At 44.3% G+C, this 26,584-nt stretch overlaps 1 protein-coding gene across 1 annotated transcript in view; it reads right to left on the bottom strand.

The window, feature by feature from the left end:
* The window catches only part of RGS6 (regulator of G protein signaling 6), a 543,968-nt gene that overhangs the window by 49,360 nt on the left and 468,024 nt on the right, over window positions 1–26,584 (bottom strand). The window contains 2 exon segments of the mRNA XM_057732396.1: window positions 10,932–11,042; window positions 25,684–25,745. Coding sequence (XP_057588379.1) covers window positions 10,932–11,042; window positions 25,684–25,745 — 173 coding nt within the window.

Genomic DNA, 26,584 nt, shown 5'->3' with positions numbered 1-26,584 from the left:
AAAGCGTGGGGGAGAGGGGGACAGGGAGTTGGTCTTGTTCATTTGGTGTTGGAAGACGAGAATATTTCCTTCAGCTTCTGTCTTTCCATTTACAGTTCACTTGCTGTATTTATTCCTCTGACTCCTTAAGCAGCAATAAGGTCCTAGTTCAGAAGCCACATACTGCCACCTCCCACTCAAGCAGTGGTGTACGGACTAGCAGTGGAACCTCAGGCCCCACCTCAGACACGTGGAATTGGAATCCACAGCTTGACAAGACTCCTGGGTGATTTAAGTGCACACGAAACTCTGAGAAGCATTGGTCTAGCAATATTTATTTCCCCTCTTTTTTTCTGATATTCATTGATTTATTGATGTTCAATTTATGTCCAAAAAGAATAGGAGGTTTATAAGAACATACGATTACTGAAACAAAACAATAATGACAAAAAACCAAAACTCTTAAATATAAGAACAAGTGACGATAACTCCTGGTAGGGGATGGTTATTATATCAGAAAATCTAGGCTAGGGAAACTACTGCAAGTGAACAAAAAAAGTTTTAGAGCTTCCTTGGAGCCAAGACAAAAAGAGATTTGAACGGATTACACAACTCTCAATATTTGAAAGAGGTTGCATGCAAGTATGTGAATAAAGACTTTTGTAAGTAAAGCCTTTTGTTCTAGTATTGGATTATAAGAGGAATTATCTCACAAGTCTTTACATAAGAGGCATTGAAACATGAGTGATGTTTTTGATACTTTTTTTAAAATGAAAAGTGCAGGAAGCTTTTACATACAGCTACTTTCAACAAAAGCCAAAAGCATAATATTAAATTCTAGGGTGGTGAAGGTATTTCTATGGAGAGCCAAATAATGAAGTACCTAGTTTTATTGTTATCTGGTTAGATACAAGAAAACTGTAGAAACTGGAGAAGAAAATAGCAAGAATGTTCCATTCATTTCCAATGGTCTCACTCAGGCTTTTTGCAGGAGCTCAACAGTAGCCATCTCTTCCCTCCGCATATCCAAACTTGGGATATTCTCCCAATGCAGCTCTGTTGCCAAGGACAGAAGGTGGAGACAGAACGCGGGTAGGTGCAGAATGAAAGCTGGCCACATTGGTTCACAAAGGTTCCTGCCCACAGGGCTCAGAAGCACTGCACTGTAGCATCAGCAAATGATGCAAGGAAGGGACATTGCATCTGCAAGCACTAGCGCTGTGAGTGCTGCGCTGTAGTGCAGGGTACAGGGACTGATCACAACCAAATATTTCCCTTTTATAAAAAAATAGACTTTTTTTTATTATCTCTAACAGACATTAAGTGAATATCATGTTTCTTTGTGTTATGGAGTTGACATATTATCAATATTTATCTCAGGAAACTACATTTAGTAGAAAGGGGAAGAGAGCATGTGCATGGAAAGGTTTGCAAAACAAATAGCTCTAGACCAGTGCTGCCTGATAGAACTTTCTGCGATAATGAAAGGATTCCACAGCTGTGCTCCAATATGGTCGCCACCAGCCACATGTGGCTACTGAGTCCTCAGAATGTGGCTAGTGTGACTGAGGAACTGAATTTTAAATTTTACTTGATTTTAAATAATTAAAGTTTAAATTTAAGGGGCTATGTAGGGCCAGTGGCTAGTGTATTGGAAAGCAGAGCTCTGGAATAGAGTGATCCAAACCCAACCCTTCTATTTCTGCACCACTAGGTGTACTCATCACCTGCAGGATCTTCTATTCTAAGACTATATCCTTGGGGCTTGGGGAGGCTCTTGTGAATTTCTCGGGATAGCTCAATAGGGTCACAGTGGAAGAAACTAAGCCCACCAGGTCAAACAATGGGGAATTCCATGAAAAATCTCTTCCAAAGTGCCAGGCTGGGCCTTCTGCAAAGAGCCAAGAAGACAGATCCTGAATTCTCTCAAACTCAAGCCACAGAACCAATCAAATTCATTAGCTTTTCAGGGGACAAAAAGTGCTGTTAATAGAGAAATCCCCCCTGGGGTTGAGGCTAGCAGCAAACGGAAGCCCTAGAGAGCTGCGGAAAGCATCTCTTTCTGCCAGGGTCATACTGTGACCTGGAATGGGCTCAGCTATCTGCTCTTTGCCACCAAGGTTTCAGGGCTCTGCAAGGATGGTGCTGGTGGCAGCTGCATCCCAATCAAAGGCTGTGCCCAGAGAGCCAGGTGTGGAAAGTTGCTCAGTCTTCGCAGTGACTGCCTTAGGGACACACACCCACCACCAGTGTCACCACTTTCTGGTATCCAAGCTGTGAGTCTGCATTCATCCCGCCAGGTCCCTTGGTGGCGGCAGGGGTGTGATAAGGGCCACGTTGAGGGTAAGCCAGAAAGCTTGGGTTGTCAAACTTGATGCAGAATCAGAGGCCTAAGACAAAGGTCAGGACATCCAGAAAGCTGCAAGCTCAGCCTTCAGCAGAAACAAGGAGGTCTGGAGAGAAAGGTTACCCTGGTGTGGTAGTTTCCTAGGGTGGTCATAACAACGTACCACCAAACTGGGTGGCTTAAAATAGAAATTTATTCTCTCACCGTTCTGGAGGTTAGAAATCTGAAATCAAGGTGTTAACTTGGCCATGCCCTCTCTGAAGGCTCTAAGGGAGAATCTGTTCCTCTTAGCTTCTGATGTTGCCAGCAATCCTTGACTTTCTTTGGCCTGCACAGGCATTACTCCAATCTCTGCCTCCGTCATCACATGGAGTTCTCGCTCTGTATCTGGTTTTTCACTAGGCATTTACTCTGTGTGTGCCTGTCTCTGTTTTCTCTTCTTATAAAGACACCAGTCATATTGGATTAAGAGCTTACTCTACCCCAGGATGACCTCATCTTAATTGATTGCCTCTTTAATGGTCCTGTTTCCAAATAAAGTCACATTCTGAGATGCTGAATTTTTAGGTGACACTATTCAACCTGGTACATCTGGGTTCCTTCAATTATCCATTATTTACAATCCTATTTCTGTATCTGGACACTTCACATCTGCTCCTTTTCTTCTAGTACATCTGGTCATTGGAATCTATTCTATTAAAATCTTCTTGGATACAATTTGTCTATATTTGCCTTTCCTGTATCACTTGGTTATTTCCAAGCATCATCCTTTTTAAGGTTCAAGATCAAATCTTCTATGTTGCTACTATGGAATGGTCTCTGTGGCTATAAAATAATTCTGAAAAGTAAAATATCCCTGGACATCCATCACCAGGTGACTGGTATAATAACGTTCCCTTGGCCCAACTCAAACCAATAATCCACGGAACTCATATTCCCTTTATTTCCACCCATTATGTAGAAAGGCTTCCTTATTACAAATTTCTAATTATGGGGGCTTCCTAGGTGGCGCAGTGGTTAAGAATCCGCCTGCCAATGCAGAGGTCACGGGTTCGATCCCAGCTCCAGGAAGATCCCACATGCCACGGAGCAACTAAGCCTGTGTGCCAAAAAAAAAAAAAAAAAATTTCTAATTATGGTTTTGTAGCATCATTTAGCTTTTTAAGGGTTTATGTCATTGTCTCTCCAGCTATCTTGTGAAGTCTTTGAGGGCAGAGACCACATCTCATGCATCTTTGTATTCATCATAGTGCTTTTCAGACAGCAAGTGTTTAACACTAAGGAAATCAATAAGAAGACATGATGTGGGTGATGCATTCTTATACTGACAGCATTTTCTAATCACTAGCTGGATGCCTTCTCCTAACTCTAATTTCTCTTCTGTGCCCACTGATTCTCACCAAATTCCTGCCTCCCACTGAGCAGCCAAAGCCAACATATAGCAAAGAAAGGTGGCTCTCCAAGGGAGTCTGTCTGTCATTCCAGTTGACTTCCCAACTAAAGAGCATGGAGGAAATCTCCCAAATTGAGAATAAGAAAGACTGATTCAGAAGAAGCAGATATCTTTAAAAACACTCAGCTATCTTCAAAAGATATCTGAGTTATCAAAAAAAATTATGAAACGAGGAATCACCCCTTAAAGAGTAAATACTTAATGACCCCACCTCAGGACCAGGGATATTGAAGGAACAATCAAAATTTTATTTAATGCCCCAAGAAAACCTGAGGGTCCTAAATATTTCAGTGAGGAGTGGTCCTATCATTTGTTGCTGTGTAACAAACCATCTTCAAACTCAATGGTTTAAGACAAGATTTATTCTCTCTCAGTATCCTATGGGTTGACTAGGCTCAGATAGGTGGTTCTCACTTGGGGTCTCTCAAGATGCTGTGGCTGGATGGCAGCTGGGTGGTGTCATCTGAAGGCTGGACTGGGTTGGACATCACCATAGCTCATCACACGGCAGATGATGCTAGGTTTTGGCCAGGAGCTCTGCTGAGGCTGTCAACCTCATGGTCTCCCTAATGGCCTGAGCTTCTCACAGCTTGGCCAACAGGTTCTAAGAAAAAAGGTCTTAAAAGCAAAAGTCTCAAATGCCCAAGGGCCGCTTTATGACTTGTTCTCAGAATGTTACTTCTGCCATACTCTGTTGGTTAAATAAGGTGCCAAGGTCAGCCCAGAGGCAAAGAGGGGGAGGTGTCCCCTTTTGATGTAAGAAGCAGCCCATGCATACAAAGAGGGAAGGCATTGATGGGGCCATATTTGGAGACTGACTGCCACAAGGAAGGAGCTTGATTAATATTCTGGATGAACAGTTCTATCAAACTTGCCAGGCATGGGAAGCTCAGGGACAGTCTCTGCCTCTCAGCAGGTCAGGATGGTTGGGAGTTGATCCCTCTGGCCAAGCAGGATGAGCCAGGTTCCTTGTAGCTCTTTGCTCATGTGCCTGTTGCCCAGCAGAGAGAGAAAGCCAAACGTTTATCATGTGGTGAGAGCAAGTCATGAACAACAACACTGCGGGCAATGCCATGTTCTTGTTAGAGCCACTCTCTGGCTGATGGCACATCCAGGAATACTTCCCAGAGACACTCTCCTGGTGGTGTTTAGACTACAGAGCTCTCTCCAACTGAGATCTGGCAACCTGGGGCTGATTTTTCCTCAATGACGAGCCTTGGCGATCACTCTTTTCTTTATCTAACCTTGACTTCTCAGAATTTCCATTAAATGGACTTGACATGCATCCTTTAAAAGGGCAGCCTTGTACTGCCCTCTGAACAGACCCTTTCTCATTCTTGGATTTCTAGATCTAATAGTTTGTCTGAGGGCGAAGGATTAAAGCACAATTTTCTATTATTTCTGCCACGTCTTGCATCATCCAATTACTCTGTTAAATCCTGTCGCCATCTTACACTGGATCATATGTAATCTCCACGTGGCAGAGACAATACTTTCATCTCTGTGGAATCCAGACATTATCTGCGATGCCCTCCGCCCTGGATATGGTAAAGAGTCTCTACCCATTTGCCCACACCCAGTAGAAATCATAGCCCACCTCAGACGAACATGAAGCCCCAAGGGACTCCTGCTCTCTCCCATGCTGGCTTGACTCTTCCACACAGCTTCACCTATCTTCACCAAAAACCTCCTTCTCACAAAGTGATTGGGAGGCTAGAGCCTTTACTGAAATTAGAGGGTCCTGAGAATGGGGTACACATTGCATCATCAAGCAGCAGGCAATTTAAAAATCACATACTCGGTATTCCTATTTTGAAAAGTCTCTGGACACCTCAGCACCCTGCTCAGAGGGGTTTTCCTGGCCCTGCACAGAGTTCTGGTTTCTGCCATCACTCCGCTTCTCTTTCCACCCTCGATTTTCACTGCCCTGAGGTCTCCCCCTCTCAGGGACAAAAAGTACATTCATCTCATTTGCTTATGAGGCATGACCTCTCCACTTGCTGAGTCTCTGCCCACACCCCTGCCCTCAGGGCCTGAGTCTGTGCCTCAAGTGACATTAACGTCCTTTGCCAAATGAGGAGGAATCCTGGGACAGGGAGGTAAGAAAGCATGTTTACTCACCTCGCTACATTAGCATCTTGAGAGACCTCCTTGCTCAGAAGGCAGCACATAGTAGGTTCACAATACTATTTGTTTTATTAAACTGAAACTGAGTAAAAAAAATGACCTTTGATTATTTTACTGGTCACATTCAGCCTTCGTTCCAAGGACAAAGGCTGTTTCATCTCTAAACGGAACCAGGATGTTGGTACTGAACCCTGACTCCTCGTCACCAAAGGCCGTTTCCCAACCACCGCCAGCATCTGGCTGGGTGGGACTGTTCCACTGGGAGAAGACATAGCGCTTCATGACTTCTTTTCATTTTCCCTTGTTTCTAAATAACTTGATTCTGCTTGAAGGTTCCCAGAACACTGCAGGTGTCAGGTCAAGTGCTATGGTTAGAGTAGAAGCCCGAGCAGTAAGAACAGAGCCAGAGTCTGGTAGTGGGGGCAGCTAGCCCCTTGGGGACAAAGTGCTGATAGGTTGAGATGAACCAACAGGCCAGGTGGCCACCATTTTCCCAAACTATCACATGTTTTTTTTGCAGACTTTCAAGAAAGGAGGAAATCCCAGTATCAGCATGGTGAATTAAATTCATGCAGTTACCGCTCCTCCTTTCCCAAATGCCAATGAAATGGCCAATGAAATGAGTACTTCTCCATCTATCCTCCATCCAACCTGTACTTTTTGAACACCTACTATGTGCCAGACATAGGTCTAGGCAATAAAATAATTTTAAGTCCTATTTAGAAAGAGAACCAGGGGGAGGATGTGATATAAAGTGAGTGGATGGATGGGGGGGCCACTACAGATTGAGTGGTCACCGAAGACCTTTCTGAGGAAGGGACACCAATGCCGAGTGAGACTTGAATGCGAAGGGAAGCAAGCCATGTGAGGGTCTGCAGAAGTGGTCCAGGAAGAGGGAACAGGCATGAGTCTAGAGTTCAGTGAAATATTAAAAGACAAAACAAAACCTAGTGTGTAGAGGCAGATGACTAACGTTGAGGAATCTGGACTGAACTAGGGGCAAAGCTGATGGAGAGCCGCCTGTGCTTCCAGTGGGGCCATGTGGGAATAAAGTAACTGGGTGTCCCCAGCAGACGCCTGGGAAACCCCCAAACCCCGAGCAGCAGGACTGGAAGTAGAGGCAGTTGGTGGGCACTGAACCGGGGACATAGGGAATAGACTCAGAAATATGGGACACAGGCTCCCTGGGGCAGAGAGGGTCCAGCTTCTCACATGGACAGCAGAGCCGGAGGGTGGTGCCTCTGTAACCTAGGGGTGGTATAGCAAATATGGATGGAAAAACATCTCAGCACGGCAGGGAGACGTCTAAAGATGCTGAGGTTTCCCCCTGCTTCTCACTAGCTTCTGCAGATCTAACTGTGTTCCCTTAAGATGCCTCAGCGGAAGGGAACAGAGCTGCACACCTGGCTGCAGGGACATTGGGCTAAGGAAAGGTGAGGCTTTAACTACCTACGGCCCCGACAGCCACCCACCCCACTCCAAGAGAGGACCCAGCCTTTCAGCCTGTCCTTAGACCATAGGTCCAGAACCCAGAGGGGAGCTCCGCTGAATTACCTGTGCCCTCTTCTCACTAATACACTCAGGCAAGGCTGTATAGCCGCGTGACCTGCTCAGAGGAAAGGCTGCCCCAGCTCGGGAGAACTCAGGAGCCAGACCAGGATTTCTCAACCTGTGCTGTGCCGCAGAATGGCTTAGAATGCTTGCTACAAATACAGGTACCCAGAACCACCCTGGGGCCTCTGTATGTCAATGAGCACCCCCAGGTGATTCTGATGTACCCTGTGGTTTGAGAACCACCCACCCAAAGGATTACTGAGGGAACCCTCACCTGCTACTGGTATAGTCATCCAGACCAAGGCGGTATATTAGCATAAAATTAAAAAAAAAAAAAAACAATGCTCTAACTGCCAGAAATTCTGACTTAATTGACCCAGGGAAGGGATAGGGCATTGGTATTTTTTAAGATAATCTCTCCAGGTGGTTCTGATGTATAGCGAGAGTTGAAAGCCAAGACCTTCATTTATGAAAACCAGCAGTGCCCCAAATTGCTGGGTACCTGAAAGGATTGATCTGCTCTGAACAGTGATTGAAGTAATGAGACAATGAACAGAAACAATGATTCTCTGATCAATGACACCCTGTGAAAGAGACTAAGTGGCAGAAATAGAGGGAAGATTTGAAAAAAGGTCTGTATCCCATCCTCAGGGTGATTCAAGAGGATAAACATCACCGGAACAGATCAGGCTACTAAGAACAAGCAGTCCAAGAAATATTACAAATTCTTGGAAATGAAAAGCCTAATTGTCAACCACTCCTCCCAACTCTCAGTAGAAAAGAAAAACTCAGAGTATAAAATCACAAAATGGACACCATTGAAACTAGCCACTCTGAAGGGTAATTCAAGGAATTCTATCCTTGAATTTGAATAAAAAGACTAAGAGATGGAAATCATAATAGAGAAAAGATAAGACATAGGGCTGCTACACCCCAGATGACCAGAATTCCTACAAAAGTTTTCCTGCAAAGAGAGGGTAGAATGGAGAAAAGCATAGCAATAATTTAAAGGAAGGAAGGAAGGGAAGGAGGGAGGAAGAAGACTCAAGTTAAAGAAAGATTTAAGTTCTTGGGTGAGATCAAAGGAACTACTGATGGCATGTCAGAAATATTAGAAAGAAGATACCCATCTACATACTATTTTTCTTTTAATGTTGATTGAGAAATATGTCTCAAAGTGACTAGACTAGAGTAACAAAAACTAATACAAAACGATTAATAAAGCAAAAATCAAGGAAGAGAAAAAGCAACAAGAAGAAAAATTAGAGTCAGAAAACATAAACTATCAGGAAAAAGATTAATTATATGAGCCGAGTAAATGGGACTATCTTCTATCCCAAAGTCCAAGGCAAACCATACCACTAGAAAAACGGGCAAAGAACCCCAAAACAGGCAAGCTGCGAAAGAAAAATGAGTATCTAGTAACCAGGAGAAAAGATTCTCAAGTATGTTAACAAAGAAATAAAAGTAAAATATTTTTAATTTAATAAAAAAGATTGATAATGCTTGGGTTGGGAAGGATGTGGTGAAAAGGGCACTTTTGAGCCGAAGGCATGAAAAAAGTTGCTGTTTTTTGCTCCAGGGGATCTACCTACATGAACTAAAATTAACATACGCCTACCATTCCTAGCAATTCCAACCCTGGACATTTATCCTAAAGAAGTAATGGGACTGGTGTATAAGGATGTTCCTTGTAACACTGTTTACGTTAACAACAACAAAAAGGTTATAACCTAAATATTTATGACCTGGGGATTGGTTAAATAACTTACACTATAATTATGTAAGTGGACATTATGTAACTATTAAAAAGCACAGGTGGATCTATATGTGCTTACATGGAAAGACTGCCATGATATATTGTTAATTAAAAAACTATGGGACAATGTTTATATAATGAACGTATTTATCCAAGAAATATGATATTGTATATGCATACAGATCTAAAGGGATAGACACTAAGTCAAAGGTTTTCACCCTTTCTTAGTTCATGGTGCCCTTAATGTCTCACTAATATTTTCATGGTACCCCCAGGCCAAAACTATAACAGTAACAATAACAACAAGAACCTTAACAGTTTTGTTTATTAAAAAGTCAACCAGCTTAATATGTATTCATGTCCTAACAACTTGATAGCTATTTGAAATGCATAGAAGTTGAAAGAAAAAATAATATGTTTACGTCATTCCTAAATGATGACACGTGCGCTGCGGAGCGCTGCACATCTTCTCAAACTTTGGGATCAGACTGGACCCTGCCACCCTTATTTCCTAGTCCATGTGGATTTTTGCCCCGTACTTGCTTTTTATCACAGCAACTGCCCTGAAAACCCAGATCTGCAAAGATATGACATCATGGAAAGGAATGTAATGTGATCTAATGTTGAAAATGAGGAACTACCTAAAGCTAGTCATTTATACAGTATCTGACATAGGTTGAAAATCACTGTTTTCTCTCAAAGATTGAGAATGTCCCGTGGGAACCCTGTGAGTTCCCCACAGCAGCCCAGGTGCCCTGGTACAGTGTGGGAAGCCTTAGACTATTAACAAAGGCTCGTTCTGGAAAAGGAGGTTGAGTTGGAGGGAGAGTTTTCTTTGTTACGCACATCTGGACAGTCTGAACTTTTTATAATAAGCATCTATGACTTCTATTACTTCTTATAAGGTCTTCCATTTTAAGGAAAGAAGCCAGAAAAAGAGCAAGAATGAACGTGAAGGAGAGAGATATAAAGACATGAAGAACAAAATAAAGAGCTGTTTAGCTGAGGGGCAGAGGGCGCAAAGGCACACCACGCTGGGTTTCCTTTTGGAATCGTGAACGGGGTCTAAGTCCCTCTGGGCTTCGGTTCCTCAGCTATAAAGTAAACACACTAGTCTCTCTCATCAGTAAGGAGCTACTGGATGGAACCATCGCTGCCTGCTACTCCAGAGGAGCAGAGTGATGAAAGCCACGGCCCTGGAGCCCTCTGCCTGGGTTCTAATCCTTCTAATCCCAACTCTGCCATCTACTTGCTGTGTGACCTTGGGCAAGTTCATTAACTCCTCTGTGCCTCAGCTTCCCATCTGTTCAACTGTGGGAATAATAATGTTTCCCTGTTGTAGGGATTCAGTGGAAGACACTCTGTGACTAGTGCAGAGTAAGGGCTAGCTATTATTATTGTTGCTGCTAATATTTAAAAAATGAAATTGACCCACAGATTCTTGCCCCCCAGTGATCAGAACTAGGAAATGTGAGGGGCTGACCCGTTATCATAACATCATAACGTCAGGTGAGAGATAGGTCAGAGGGAAGCCACAAAGGATACATGTACAAAGCTATAAGGAGGTAGAAACCATGGGTAAGGAAACCAGGTGTGTGGTTACCTGGGTTTCTGTTCTGCTGATAGAGTCAAGTTAAGATAAGCAATAATATAATCTCATGATCTCATGCATTGTCCGTCACTGCCAAACATGAAAACATTTTTTTTTTTACCTCATCTCTATGTCCCATAAAGCGATATCGTCGCTGATCCAGGGATTGGACGGCTCAGCTGGCGTGATCAAAGGGTCATATTCCACATACTGTTCTGTGTAAGCAGTTAAGCTGCAGGAGGGAAGCAGAGCAAAGAATGCCACTGATTTCCTGTAAAACTGTGGATTCTGTCTTACACAAACATTATATCAGTCTTCATACAATTCCAAGTTAAAGGGAAAAAAATTACCTGCACTCCCACTTCCGACAAACCCAACTGTTTTCATTTATCTTTGTTCCCTTCTCATGATGAACACACCATTTTTGCATTATTGTGATCGTAGTATACATATGCATTTTATATCTTTTTCCATTTAACTCCTTCCCTGAACGTTGGTGCATCCTCGCCTGGTCATGCTAGCTTTACCGATACACTGGTCCAAACCTGCCTGTGTATTGCCCTCCCACAGGGACTACAGATCTCAAGGCATCTGAGGCACACAGAAGATACTACAGGTTTTCTAGGCTGCCAGCCCAGCATTCTCAACTGCAGGACTTATTTATGGTAAAGACTTTAAAATCTTGGCATACCAAAAGAAGTTAACATATTATAAGCATTTTTCCAAAAAGCAACTTAGTTTCTCTAGTTAGAATTTAAATAGCCACATAATCTTTTTAAACAAAATTTTAATTTTTATCAAAATGCATGTAGATAGTTAAAACCATAAAATAGTACTAAATGATTTTAGTTACCAAAAAGCAATAGCAATGTTTTTTTTTCTCCTATTCCTTCTCATAGAGGCGCTTACTTTCTCTCCTTATTTCTTTTAGCATTTACCTGTATATTTCTAAGTTATATGTTTTTATAGCTGCTCTTCATCATCAATTTTAGACAAGGATTAACTTTCTACTCACCAGTCCCCAACTCACTCCACCATTTCCTCCCATGATCCTCCAAATATAACACTTTTTGTTAAATCAATAGTCAGTGTCCACTTTATTAAACTAGGTAAAAATTGTTTGCTGCTGAGCTAAGTAGCATATTACCTTTTTCAAGTGTTCAAACAAATCCGTAAAACATCTAGCAATAATTTTTCACATCTTAAACACATCAGATAATCAATCAGTTCTGTCTCCCTATCTCCTGGAGAGCTTCTCCCCAAAGTCTGGAGTCCTCTTGCTCTAACCTGGACTGCTTGCTCTATAGACTTGATGCAAAACTGCCACTCCGGGCCTTCCTTCACTTCCATGTTAGAGCCCTGGTTTCCTGGATTCCATGTCTGTCTATTGGTTTTACTTCCTGGTTGTGTTGAAACATATCCTTTAGTAGTTTCCTAAGAAAGGATGCATAAGAGCTAAGTATTTTGAGTTCTTGCAGGTCTAAAAATGTTTTTATTTTATTTTTATACTTGAATGACAGTGCTGGACATAGAACCCTAAATTAAAAATCATTTTCTTTCAGAATTTTGAAGGCATTGCTCTGTTTTTTTTGTTTTTGTTTTTTTTGATATCTAGTGTTATGTTACTGTCGAGAAGTCTGAATCCATTTTAATTTTTGTTCTTTTGTTTGGTTTCTTTTCTCTCTGGAAGCTTAGAATCTTCTCTTTATTGTTGTAGTGCTCTCAGATTTCACCATGATCCTTGCTGGTTGTTTTTATTCACTGTGCTGGGCACAGTGGACAATCAATAGGTAAAAAAAAAATATTTCCCCAAAATCTTATGGTGTTTCTTCGCTAATTTCATAACCTTCATTTCTTCTGTATTCTCTTTTTAAAAATCTTTTAGGGACTTCCCTGGTGGCACAGTGGTTAAGAATCTGCCTGCAAATGCAGGGGACGTGGGTTCGATCCCTGGTCCGGGAAGATCCCACATGCAGTGGAGCAACTAAGCCCATGTGCTACTGAGCCTGCGTGCTGCAACTATTGAAGCCCACACACCTACAGCCCGTGCTTTGCAACAAAAGAAGCCACCTCAATGAGAAGCCCGTGCACCGCAACGAAAAGTCGCCTCTGCTCACTGCAACGAGAGAAAGCCCACGCGTGCAGCAACGAAGACCCAATGCAGCCAAAAAATAATAAATTTTATTTTATAAAGAATAAAATTCTTTTAAATTAAATAATACTGGAACTGATATTCCAATATTCCTAAATTTTCCCTCTTATTTTTTAATCTTCTTGTCTTTTTGTCTGATGGTTCTTCCAAACTTTTGCTTTATTTATCTTTTCAATTTGGACTATCACTTTCTTACATTTCCAGAGGTCACTCTTGTTTATCATGCTATCTAGTTCTTATTCTAAGGATGAAATATCTTCTCATATCTCTGAGGATATTAACTCTATATCTTTATGGTCTGTTTCTTTTGTTTCTTGAATAGTGTTTGGATCCTCCAGGTCCCTTTTCCTGTTTGTTTTGATTACACTCCTTTGCACTGGGGCTCCCTCTGAGTGTCTGGAACATCTCTGGACATCCATTTGTGCTTAAAAGGGAGGGACTAAAACCTGCTTGGAGCCTTCGTGTGTGCGTGGACAGCATCAGCCAACTGATGGGCTTCATTGTCGGGTCAGGGCAGCTTGCCTGTCATTTCGTTAGAGCTCCACGTGAGGGATCTGGAGTCTTTCCTCTACTTTTCCCTAGAGCAGTGGTAGGCACTCTTTTTCTGTAAGACCCAGATAGTAAATATTTTAGGCTTGGCAGACCAGATGGTGTCTGTTGCAACTACTCTGTTCTTCTGTTGTAGAACAAGAGCGGCCACAGACAATTCATGAATAAATACGTGTGACTATGTTCCAGTAAAACTTTATTTGCAAATCCAGGGAGCGGAGTACAGTGGATGTGGCCCACTGGTTGTAGTTTGCCAGTCTCTTGCCTATGGGCATCTACATCTGGCTCCTGGAGGGCTGAGGGCAGGGCAGGGGAGGGGTTTAGGGTCCCACAGCTCAGCATGTAGCTTGCTCAGTAATTCTCTTGCTTTCAGCTGGCCCTTTATGATGTGATGTGCCTGAGCTCTCAGCTAATGTGACTCAGTTTCTCCGGAGAATAAAGTGCCCATCCCCTGTGGTGGTAGGAAGTGGGGAGAGAGGGTCTCCTCATGGGGCACGGATCTCGGGATCCAGAAGCTCTGGAGACAACTTTACCCATTCCTCCGGGGTTATCCTCATGCCTTCTTCTTGCCTTGCATGGTCCCTGGTGCCTTCGAGAGCCAAAGCCAGATTTTGTTGGGCAAATTGGTTTTCTTATAATTCTCCCACCCCTACCATAGAGTTGATAATGTTTTTCATTCTGTCCCCCTTCAGTTTCTTTTTTTAAATTAAATTTTGAAATATTTCTGGTTTACAGAAAGTCATAAAAACTGTAAGAGCATCACCCTTGTATTCACCACCCAATAAAAAGAAACACAACATTATAAATAGAGACAGAGGCCTGTGGTCATACTCCCTAATTCCTTACACTTTCAATCTTGGAAAAATGTGTGGAAGCTGTTAATCCATTCATTTGTGGACCTCATGAGTTCATACTAGTTTTATCTAGTTTTTTTTTATCTAGTTTTATCTAGACATGCTACTTTTGGGGAGGGAGAGAAGACAAACATATGTCCACAATATTATCTTGAATGAATTTATTATAATTTCTGTAATCATTTCCTTTACATTAGACATAGACATACATTTATTTATTTATTTATTTATTTATTTATTTATTTATTTATTTTTGGCTGCGTTGGGTCTTCATTTCTACACGCAGGCTTTCTCTAGTCGCAGTGAGTGGAGGCTACTCTTGTTGCGGTGTGTGGGCTTCTCACTGCGGTGGCTTTTCTTGTTGCAGAGCACGGGCACAAGGCACGTGGGCTCAGTAGTTGTGGCGCAGGGGCTTAGTTGCTCCGAGGCATGTGGGATCTTCCTGGACCAGGGCTCGAACCTGTGTCCCCTGCATTGGCAGGAGGATTCTCAACCACTGCGCCACCACGGAAGCCCCTAGACATAGACTTTTAATTTTTTTTTCAGCATGTGTAGTGGTGGCTGTAGTAGGACACCATTATTCACATAGGTTTTTCCATCTTTTGGGTTATTTATTCAGCATTAACATCCATAGGTGGAATTACTGGGCCAAAAGTTACGAATATTTTCATGGTTGTTGATCCATGATAAAACATTTCCCTGAGCTTCGCCAGCTTCAGTGTCACCAGTTGGCTCTGCAATGGCAGATTCAGAGCCACAATTCCTGCTACTGAATTGCAGAGGGTAACAAGTAGCTTCCTTCTGAGAATGTGAAGAAATTTGTCAGCAGCTGCATCTCATCGCTACTCAAAATGTGGTCCATAAACCAGCAGCAGGGGCATCACCTGGGAGTTTGTAAGAAATGCAGACACTCAGGCCCCACCCAGACCTACTGAGTGAGAACCTGCACTGGTTCTCAGTGACTGGCCAGGTGATTCATAAGCACATTAAAGCTTCAGAAGCACCGTACTCCATTCTTCAGTTTTCTGAGGCTCAGGACAAAGGAAACTTTATTCATCAAATGAAGATGAAGGAGCCTCTGACACTTTTGGTTTTAAATATGGTCACAGGTTTCCTAACACCTCAGTACCTCTTCATTGTCCCAGGTGTGGACCATCACCCCACAGGGCGGGAGGAGCACTGGTCCAGGTTGAAAACCCTTGGTTCTAGCTGTTGGGTGAGCCATTGAACTGATCTTTCTCAAGCTCACCATGTGTTACATAATGGCCTTGATGAACACTCAAGACCTCTTGATAAAAAAATAGGAAAGCATTTCAAGAGTCTTCGGAATACTCCACAACTGTAAGATAGATGACTGCAACCACCACGTGAGGCACAGGCCCGCCGTCCTGTAAATCTCCTGCAGGATGTGCATCTGGCCTGGGCGAGCCTTCATCCGTATAAGCTGTAGAGCATCTCAGATGAGGATGACCAGGCAAGGGAGCTCTAGGTGAGCACTGTGACAGGAAGAATCAGGCGATAAGTTGGTGCTGTGACAGCTCCGTGGGGAGTCATCCCTTTGCCACTTGGGCTAATTTCACACTCTCTGAAAGAAACGGGCTTGCACATTAAAGAATATATCAGTTTCCTAGGGCGGCTGTAACAAATTACCACAAAATTGGTGGCTTAAAATAATAGAAATGTCTTCTCTCTCACTTCTAGAAGCTAGAAGTCTGAAATTGAGGCCATGCTCCCCCTGAGGTCTCCTTGCCTCTTCCATTTCCTGGTGGCTCCAGGTAATTGATCTCTGGCTTGTGGTTGCATCACTCCAATCTCTGACTCTGTCTTCACATGGCCTCCTCCTCTGTGTCTGTGTCTTCTCCCCTTCTCTTTCTTATAAGCACACTTGTCATTAGATTTAGGGTCTACCTGGATAATCCAGAATGATCTCATCTCAAAATCCTTATTTACCTCTGCAAAGACTCTTTTTCCTAGATAAGGTCACACTCATTCCCAGGTTCCACGAGTTAGGACTTGCACATATATTTTCGGGGGACCTCTATTCAACCCACTACAAGGAACGTGAAAGCACCTGGATGTGAGGATGGGGAGGGCACAGTGGACACCTGACCCCTCGGTTCAGTTGGGCACAGTAGCAAACCAGCAGCAGGTAACTCAAATCCTATTCAAGGGATGACAGGGCATACTGAGATGCTCCAGAATGTCTGAGGCATGATGGGGCATTGGGGCTTTCCTGATTGTGAAGTATTTGGGCACCCACAGTGTCCTCAAAATCTGAGATGGTGCATGTAGTCCCTGGGGCTCTGCTCAGCTGTAACCCCTGTGTCCTCCTCCCAGATGCCTGCCCCTGGCTGTTCCAGTGACTTCAGCCTCGGGTGACTCCGTGTCTCTAACAAAAGACCTCTACTCGAGCAGCCCAAGGCCAAGGCTGGGCCTTCATCTAACTAGTTAGTTATAAGTTATGAGGAAAAAAATTTTTCACCAGAAATAGATTTCCCAGAAGTAAAACATAGGGACGGGAAAAAAATTTTTCCTCCTCTTCTTCCCTCATCCTTCCTCAGATTTCTGTGAGGTTTTACGTCAGGGCTGAAGGTTTTAACAGACCCTCTCCATATCTCCCAGCTTGTGTTTTATTAGGCCTTGCACGTGGCCACACCTGCAACCTGGGAAGACGGGTCCAACCAGCCAGGTCAGGTCCCAGGCGTGGGACCCCAGATGGAGCCAGGAATGAGCACCTGGTGTGAGGGGTCAGCGGGGAGGCTCAGGAGAGGCTGGGCGAGTACAGTCGATGCCTGAACAGCATGGGTTTGAACCGTGCTGGCCACCTGTAGGCAGATTTTTTTCAATAGTAGATACCCCAGTGCTACACGATTGGTTGAAGTCACAGACGCAGAAATGGATGCAAAGAACCATGGATATGGAGGACCAATTATACTTTATATGTGGGTTTTCAAGTGCACGATGGTCGTATCCCCTAACCCCTGAGTTATTCAAGGGTCAGCTGCACTTGGGCACTGGAGGAGATTGCACGTGGGCTGCCTGCTGCTGCAGGAAAGGCAATGAAGGCAGTGGTCCACTGCCCAGCCTAGGGCAGCAGAGGCTTAAAAGGCCAGTGAGCAGCTGTGAGCATCACAAGCTGTGATGACGCACAGGCTCACAGCCAGGTCTCTTTCGGAGAAATTTGGGGCTATTCAGAGGAGTGGATGGAAGAGCGGTGGTGAGGTTTAATGGAGATGTTGGTTTTAGAGAAGCGATCGAGAGCCCAAGATGGGATTTTTCTCACCCAGGGGCATGAGATACAACTGCATAATAGGTATTAAGTGTGAACGAAGATGTTCCTATGACCTAGCCCCATGTCCTGCCTTCTCAGAGCAGGGTCCAGGCAGGCATCAAGGATATACATGGAGAAACACGTGAAGAGAGGGCTAAGAACTTCCTGCAGAAATGCCTGACAGTCTGCACCAAGGCAGCAGTTCAAGTCTTGTAGGATCACAAATCAGTTAGCCAGTTCCAGTGGTGGGCAGTGTTGGTCAGCAGGGAAGATTATTGTAGGGAGAGGAAAAGCTATTTTGTTAAGGTGCAGTTACACAAATAAAGTTGGTTAGAGGCTTTGTAAAGGAAACAGTAAAACCATATGGGCATGTGTATTTTCAGTGTTGTGTCTTATTGGTAGAAGTAGGATGTATTGAATCATCAGAATTACATATATACATCTCAGGGCTATAAGAGGAATTTCTGACCAGTAAGAGATTTGAAAATGTGTACACTTTAAAGGGGAGAATGTGCAGTTTGAACTTTTTGAGATTCTAAGAGAAAGGGGGAGATTGGGTGCTGTATTAGTTTCTAATGGCTGCTGTAACAAATTGCCACATACTTAGTGGCTTAAAATGACACAGATATATTACCTTCCAGTTCTAAGGGTCAGAAGTCTGAAATGGGTTTTGCTGAGCTGAAATCAAGGTGTCAGCAGGATTGTGTTCCTTCTGGAGGCTTTAGGGGAGAATCCATTTCTTTGTCTTTTCTATCTTCTACAAGCAGCCTGTGTTCCTTGGCTCATGGCTCCCTCCCATCTCCAAACCCAGCAAACCCTGTTCAATGTTTGGGTTTTGATCCCGGTCCCTGACACAGGGCTCCTGAAACCATTGTAATCTCTTGAGTGATAGGAGTCTTTTATTCTAATGATGTGACTCTGGGTGAGCTCCTGGATGGGGGCTGGTCACCAGAAACACCAAGCCACGATTAGAAGCTTGGGATTTTCAGTCTCATCCTTCATTCTCCATAGGGCAGAGAGGCTGGAAATGGAGTTAATAATTGACCATGCCTAGGTGGGGAAGCCTCCACAAAATCCCAACAGTAGGGGATTCAGAGAGCTTCCAGGTTGGCGAACACAGGTTGAGGAGGGTGATACACTCAACTCCAAAGAGACAGAACCTCCTGTGCTCGGGACCCTCCCAGACCTCGCCCCACATATCTCTTTGTCTGGCTGTTCATCTGTATCCTTTATCGTATCCTTTAATGAACTGGTAAGTGTAAGTAAGTGTTTCCCTGAATTCTGTGAGACACTCTACAGATTAATCAAACCCAAGGAAAGGGTCATGGGAACCTCTGATTTGTAGCCAATTTGGAAAGAAGTTGTAGGTAACCTGGGGACCTACTATGATTGGCATCTGAAGTGGGGTGGGAGCTGTCAAATGGGACTGAGACCTTAACTTGCGGGATCTGACACTATCTCCAGGTAGAGTGTCAGAATTGAGTTAAATTGTAGGACACCCAGCTGGTGTCGGAGAATTGCCTGGTGTGGGGGAAAAGTCCACACACATATGGTGTCAGAAGTGCTGTGAGTGTGGTAGTGTGAGAGTAAAAGAAAAACACAAGAAAAAGAAAACCGGGTTTTTCCCTACACAGCATCCCAAGAGTGAAGTATGTATATGGGATCTGATTTACAAAGCAGGTGAAGGGGAAGATGGAGAGATACTGTTAGGCACCAGGGAAAACGGGCAGTGAAGGATGGCTTGCAGCTGTGGGAAATGGTTATTCAAGGAAAACAAGGGCATGGAATACGAAGCATTATGGGATAGGGACCACCATTCCTACTTAAGAAATATAACACAAATGTGCTGCTGTATTCCTTAGGAAATCAGGGCCTTTCAGTGGGAAGGAAAGCTGGAGACTGAGTGTGAGAAGGGGTGAGTAGTAGAGTGTGTTTGCACCTTCTTTCGTATTTTCACTTTCTAAATGATGAACATAAAAGGAAACCCGGCAGGAAGAGGATCTGATTAGGAAGGGGATGAAAAGCAGAGCAGCACTGTGGACACGGAAGAAGAAAGTTTGGTTCTCATGAATTCACTCATTCATTTTTTTTTTCATGTTGGAGAAGATGGAGAGGAGAAGATGGGGAGAAGAGACAATGTAGAGAAAAAATTCCTTAATTACGGGTCACCCAGAGAAAAGATATGCAATAGAGACACTCAGGATGAGGGAAGGAACAGGAAGGTGATTTTAGCCCCTCAGAAAGAAAAGCACATGCCAGGCCAGGTATCGTGGCCCTTCTAGATCTTGGTCTGGATACAGTCACCCTGGCTGTAGGGTTACCTCTGGTTTCTTTTCTATCACCTAATGTAGGCTTGGAAAAAGAAGCAAGGATCCCACTGTGTCTGGAATCACATAAAAGCAAAGTCATAATGACCTCTTGGGCCCCTTTTTTTCCTCTCTGAAACTACCATTAGACATTAAATTCATGGACTTCTATCACCCTAGCAGGTTTTTAATACAGCCTTAGGGTATGCAGTCCCTTGCTGTCTCATCTCATTTCATTAATTACATTTCATGATCATAGAGGATCAGGAAGCAGAGGAGGAACCAGCTCCAATTTCAGGGTGCAGCAGTGATCTCAGACATGGGCAAGAAAGGTGATGGTAAAAAATCAATTCAGCAGTTGGCTGTGATGCACAAATGGCTCCCAGGGATGGGTCAGGACAAGCCAAGTACAGGAGCAGATATAAAATGATGCAACGCCATCTCTCTATTGGGGGCAGCATGGTGTGATCCAGCCAGTAACTGGCTGGAGCTCAGTGCCACTAATGGTGGGGAAATGTAGCAAAATATAGAGACAATTTTCAGACAATTTGGAACTAAAATGTATAGATTTTTGCATTTTCAAAGTTGGTCTGTCCAGTGCTGTAAGGCTTAGTGAATAAAAAGTGGACCCCCCTTGAGGACTCTTGCAAAGAAGAGTAAGACCTCATCTATTTGGCAACGTCAATGATTAAGGAAACAGAGGTAAGATAAGTGACCAAAAGGGTCTCTGAGCAGAGTCTGCAATGACATAAACTATATGTTCTAAGGCTCACTGTCTGTTATTTGGAAGAACACACTTCATGAAGACTCTTTCCCCTTGCTTTAGGATGGAGACTAAAGAACTTGATTATTTGATTTCCTGGTGTGGTAGGTTAGTTTTAAAAAACGGAGTCTATTTCCCCAGTCCTTGAATCTGATCCAGGCTTGTGACTTGCTTTAGTCAATAAAATGCAGGAGGTGTCAGAGTGCTAGGTCCAAGCCTCAAGAAGCTTTTCATGCTTCTGCCCTCTTTCTTGGAATTCTACTATCCCCAGGTGAACAAGGTCAAACTAGCCTGCTGCAGGATGGGAGACCATGTGAAGGACTGCCCAATGGTCCCAGCTGAGATCATCCTAAATCAGCCGAACCAAACACACGAGAGATTTCAGGCAAGATCAGCAGAACTGCAGACCTAATCAACAGAGGCACATGGACACATGGGTGGCCCAGCAGATACTGACATGTGTACAAAGACATATGTACATAGATATGTGGACACACAGACTGGTGCACAGACATGTGAGCAGTAGTAAATGCCTATTGTTCAAAGATAATATGTTTTGAGGCAGTTTGTTACTCAGCATATAGCTAACTGATACACCCCGTCTGCTACAGATTGGAAATGGGAGTTGTTTAGAGAGGAAGAAGGGCTACTGGAGATAAGCCATGTTGACAGGAAAAATAAAACAAGCCAGCAACCAAAAAGCAGAAAGAGACTCAAAAAACACAATGGTCTGGGGCTGTTTAGGGAAAGGGAAGCATTTTGTGGCACTTGATAAGAACCTAATCACTGACAGAGTTTTAAAGCACAATATAAGAACATTGACCCTGAGTTATCCAGAAAACTTAACTGAAATGCAGTGTGATTTCTTTAAGAAGGCAGGGGCATGTTTAAGAAATAGTCTCATTCAAAATAATTAAAACGAAAAGTTTAAGATGTTAAGCATTATTTATCTGGAAATTCATTTGTGTGCAGAGACTATACTTTCTGAAGCAAAAATTGGCTGACATTTCAGACAGGCTTTTGTACCGCTTCCAGGAAATATAGTTTGGTTGCCATGATGTTGGCATTTCAGGGACATATGACCCACTCATGGGGACCATGAGACAGAACAGGTGAAATCAGGATAACCCAAGAAAATCTGTACAGAAGAGCCAACCTCTTCATGTACGGCTCCTCCTTCCTCAAAGGTGCTGGTTTAGTGCTGCCACAGGAGGCAGCCCAGGGGAGACACACAGATTGCAGGCTGCAGGACTCTCTGTGTTGGAGACTGAAAAGAGAGAGGGTGGGAAGAATTGCACAAACACAAAACTGCCATCTGCAGGACCAGCCTCATTCCTTGGCCCGCCCTCTGTTCCTCTGGACACCACACACCCAGTTCATGCCACCTTATGCACTCGAATTCTGCTCCTTTCCAAAGCACCACATTGGAAAATAATAATGATGGTTTACATTCATTGCATGCGTTGTAAGTACCAAGGACTGGATCAAAGCTCTTGCCATGCATTAACTCATGAACCCTATTAGTTAAGTACTACTGCTCTCTCCCCCTTTAAAGACGTGGAGCAGAGGCACAAGAGGTGAAGCAACTTGCCTAAAGTCACAGAGTTAGAAAAGGGCAGAGGCGGGATCCAAACCCAGATGGCTGGCTTCACATCCCTGCCCTAAATTGTTTTCTTTTGCTCCTTTAGTTTGCAAAGTTTCCTTTTTCTTTTCCCAGCTGGGTCTGGCCGCACCCTTTGACCCAGACTTGACTCTCGCCTTTTTAAGAACTGAAACTTTATGATCACCAGCCCTCCTGCCCTCTCCCCAGTCTCAGTTCTCAGGGAACTAAGTAAAAAACGATGTGTGCCTATCCTCAGGGGGCTGCAGTCCTGAGGCAGGAGATAGTTGGGCTCCCCAGGGCAAACAGTTAGAGTTCGTTCCCTGTGGACGGATACTCCAAGACAAGAATAACAGGACAGTTGAGAGAGGAAGCCGGCACCCGCCCAGATAGAGAAGATAAGAGACCGCAGAGTCCTGCAGCCTGCAATCTCAAAATCAGGAGACCTCCCCAACTACACATGTGCAGAAAGGCTCCTTGGAGGTCAAAATGGGAGTGATGCTAAGTGGCTAAGTCTACCCATAGGCCTCTTTGGTAGAATCCATCTTGGCTAAGACATGCGTGCACACACACGAGAAGATCCTGAGATATACCAAATACAGACTCTGAACCAGGCAAATCAAAGTGATTGGCCAGAGGAAACCCAGAAGAAATGCCCCATGTAAGTGATGCGAACTGCCACGAGGGTGCAAGTTTCTCTCTGAGCCCGCCCATGGTTCTATCCACCTGTACTGTACTCTTTTTCTCCTAATAAATACTTTACTTGTTTCACTACGTTCCATCCTTGTGGGAATTCTTTTTCTACAAAGCCGTAGGGCCAGGGCCTTGTCACTGGCCACTCGTCTAGTGCCTAGGATTTGGTGCTTTCACTGCTGCAACCTGACCTCAATCACTGGCCGGGAACTGAAACCCTGCCTCAAGCTGCTGCAGACTGAGGCCACCTGAGATCAGTCCTTTGCCCGATGGCTTCTGGCTAATTACCGCTGTCACCTGGAGCAGGCCCAGAGAACCCAAATCCAGCCAGGGGATGTGGCGGCCACCTGAGATAGCTCAGCTGTCACCTCTGGTGGGCTAGCAGAGCAGTCGTACCCAAGGCCAGCTGCCACCTCCCTGTCCCCACCCCCCCAGAGCCGCTGACAGACCAAGGCTCCAGGATGCTTTATCTCATGCTAACACCCGTCTCCTCTCCCTCCTCCTCTCTATCTGGGGGTTTCCTTGTGGTGCTAATGAAAAACCCTTGTGTCACATTGAAAAGTTGCCAGTTACTGCTGCTGGGAATAAAATGCAGTCTCTGCTGGGCGGAGACTTATGAAAGCTTCAAACTGGGGAGTGAGGCGTGCAGGGTTGGAATGAATAATCTCTTCAGTGTGAGCGGTCTCTCAAGCATAATTAGATGGTACCCAGCGGGGCCAGTAAACAAACAAACAATAGGCGCACCCAGGCTCCCCTCCCCCACTGGGCTGTCTCCTTTCCCGCCGCACGCCTGCACAGCTGGCTGGTTTGGGATATTTCCTTACATCCCGAAGATAAGCCCAAGCTAGATGTCCATTTGGATATGAGTTCTCAGGTCACCGTGAGTGGTGGGCAGTGGCTTCCCCAAATCCTCAGAGACCTGGTCAGTCCACCACCGAGTATTCAAAATGCAGGTTCCTCGTATCTACTTGAATCAGTGAATCCAATTCCCTGGCACTACAGCTTGAGAATCTCCATCCTTAACCCCCTCCCAACCTGGATGATCAAAGCCACTGACTTCAGCAACTAGAGCCAAGGAAAAATGCTCCCAAATAGATGTTCTCCTAGGACTGCAAACTTTAACTCATCCTTCCAAGGCTAGCTCAGACCCTCACGGTGTACCAGGACACCCATTTCTGTCCCTTGTTCACAGAGAAAGAAGCTTGTAGTTCCCCACAGGCTATGACATCAATGGAGTCAAGGTCCTCCCAGCTATTTCACTCACAGTCACTCTTTCTGAAAAAGGCAATCACAGTGAGATCTAAAAAGCAACCCTAGAGCCTGGTGCCCCGGGAGCCCCACATTGTGACAGTGGGGGCTCCCCAGCTGCCCAGGCGAAAACCGTGACCCCGGAATACTTTGGATGTGAGCCCTAGCCATGGCGACCTTCTCAGGCACGTGCGTTAGGGAAAATAGGAATATCAGGGATTCTCAACAGGGTTGATTTTGCCCCCTCCTGGGGACATTCGGCAATGTCTGCAGACATTTTTGGTTGTCATAAGCTTTGAGGTGGGGGTTAGGCATCTAGCGGGTAGAGGTCAGGGATGCTGCCAGACATCTTATCATGAACAGGACAGCCTCCTGCAACAAAGAAGTATTCGGCCCATTGTCAATACTGACACTATCGAGAAGTCCTGGAATAGATACGAGATGCCCATCAAAGAGACGAGCCCATACCCAGGGATGTTCTTGGCCACCTGAGGGCAAAGCGTGAATTCCGGTTTGGCATTTGAGTGTGGAGTTTTCTTTGCCTCAATCTGCTGTCATTTATCTAGAAAGAAGATGTGGATGAACGCAGGGGCCAGCAGAGAAAGGCTTACAGGTTGAACACACAGCCAGCCCTCTGTGTGAGGTGGGCTTAAAGGACCCACTTTACTGTGATGGCCAGTAAATACTAAGACCCAGCTTAAGCCCTTGAGCCTTCAGATATTGGCCACTGCTTTACTGGTAGCATATGGATGAATAAATCTTCAGCTTAGGGCTGCCTGTTCAGATTTATTCAATACAGACTTCCCAGGTGGTCTCCCCTCTTCACAGAGAGTTCAAAAACAGACCGTCTCGTTGACAAAATTGAGTCTCTCGCGAATTAACAGAGTGGAACCAGCTCCTGGTGCAGATTGTAGCACAAATGCTCCTGCGAAGGCCAGGCTGGAGGTGTCAAATATTTTCTTTACAGTTGATTAGATGCAGTTGGGTGGTTGATGGTGTGTGGAGGTGGAACGCCTCCTGATGGACCAGTCCTCTCCTGTTTGCACAGCCAGCGCCTCAAAAGGCACACATAATTTCTTTCCCCCTATTAAGTGAATCTGGGTGTTTTATAGCCAAAAAGGGAGCAATTCCATCTGAGTTAATCAAGAGGCTGAAGTTAAAAGTGCACTATGTAGCTTTTAAGGACGTTCTTCCTTGATTGACAAGGTCCCACGGCCACCCCCCTGAAAAGCTTTAGCAACAGAACATTTCTTGACATTACTCAAGGGAGGTCTGCTAGCTTAGTAGTACTCACACAGGGCCTGTGGGTTTTTCACCCATCAGTTTAAGAAATGACTGTGGTCTGCCTCTTGGTACACAATTGTTAGCCATAACCCTGCAACATTTCTCATTTGTTAAGTTAGAAGAAAGTGGTAATATTATTAAAGGGAAACATACCTTTCAGCCACTTTGGACATTTTTAAACAATGTCTGTCAAGCTGTGCATTCAAAAATGTTATCTGGGGAAAGACAGAACAGAAGTGTTAAGACCAAACTAGATTTCTTCCCCCTTCACCCCAGGAACCCAAATCCTGTATTTCTACCAAGATCCAAACACATCCTCTAGACAGACTTCTGCAGCCCTCCAAATGTACATTCCAGCAACCATTTCGCTCCTTTGGAAATTCCTACCACACTTAAGAAACACACTCTACAATTTAGCCAACATCAAATATTCTCCTGTACTGTCTTATAGCTTGTCTTAATTCCCAGAAGTGATTGCAAATTTAAAGGTAGCATATTTTCTACAAAGCTTAGCAACAGCATAGAGGTAACACACACACCATAAGTATCTCGTTTGACTAATCTCCAGTGATCTCCTACCCAACTTTCACATTTACATCATACCCACGTGCCTGGTGTACTTGAACCACTGAGTAGTTATTTTTCATACATCTGTTTCCTTTTCCCCACCCAGTAATAAACTTGTCAAGGGCAGGCACCTCACAGTTTATTTCTTCAGGCGCCCCCTAGAAAGCCAGGAAAGCATAATGTAAAGAGTAGGCCCTCAAGTCTTTTCATTACCAGTGAACACCCAGAAAGGAGTAATGTAATTAACCACTGTCTACTGACCTGGGTTGACCAGTTAACTCCTCATCATGAAGGTTAATGGAACCAAATAATGTTGAAATGTTATTGCGGGAAGGGCTTGCTTTATTTGTCAACTTTCCTTTTGAATCAAAGCAATAAAGTTGGTGGTCCTGGGCTGGCTTACACTGGAAGTGCATTACAATTTTAAGGACCCTGTGACATGGATCCCTCTCCTCTCCAGCTTCGACAGAGTCTTGTGGGAAACCTG

Source organism: Hippopotamus amphibius, chromosome 4 (assembly GCF_030028045.1).
Source record: "Hippopotamus amphibius kiboko isolate mHipAmp2 chromosome 4, mHipAmp2.hap2, whole genome shotgun sequence".
Lineage (NCBI taxonomy): Eukaryota > Metazoa > Chordata > Mammalia > Artiodactyla > Hippopotamidae > Hippopotamus > Hippopotamus amphibius.
Note: the sequence above shows the minus strand (reverse complement) of the source record. Positions and strands in the feature narration are given on the sequence as shown.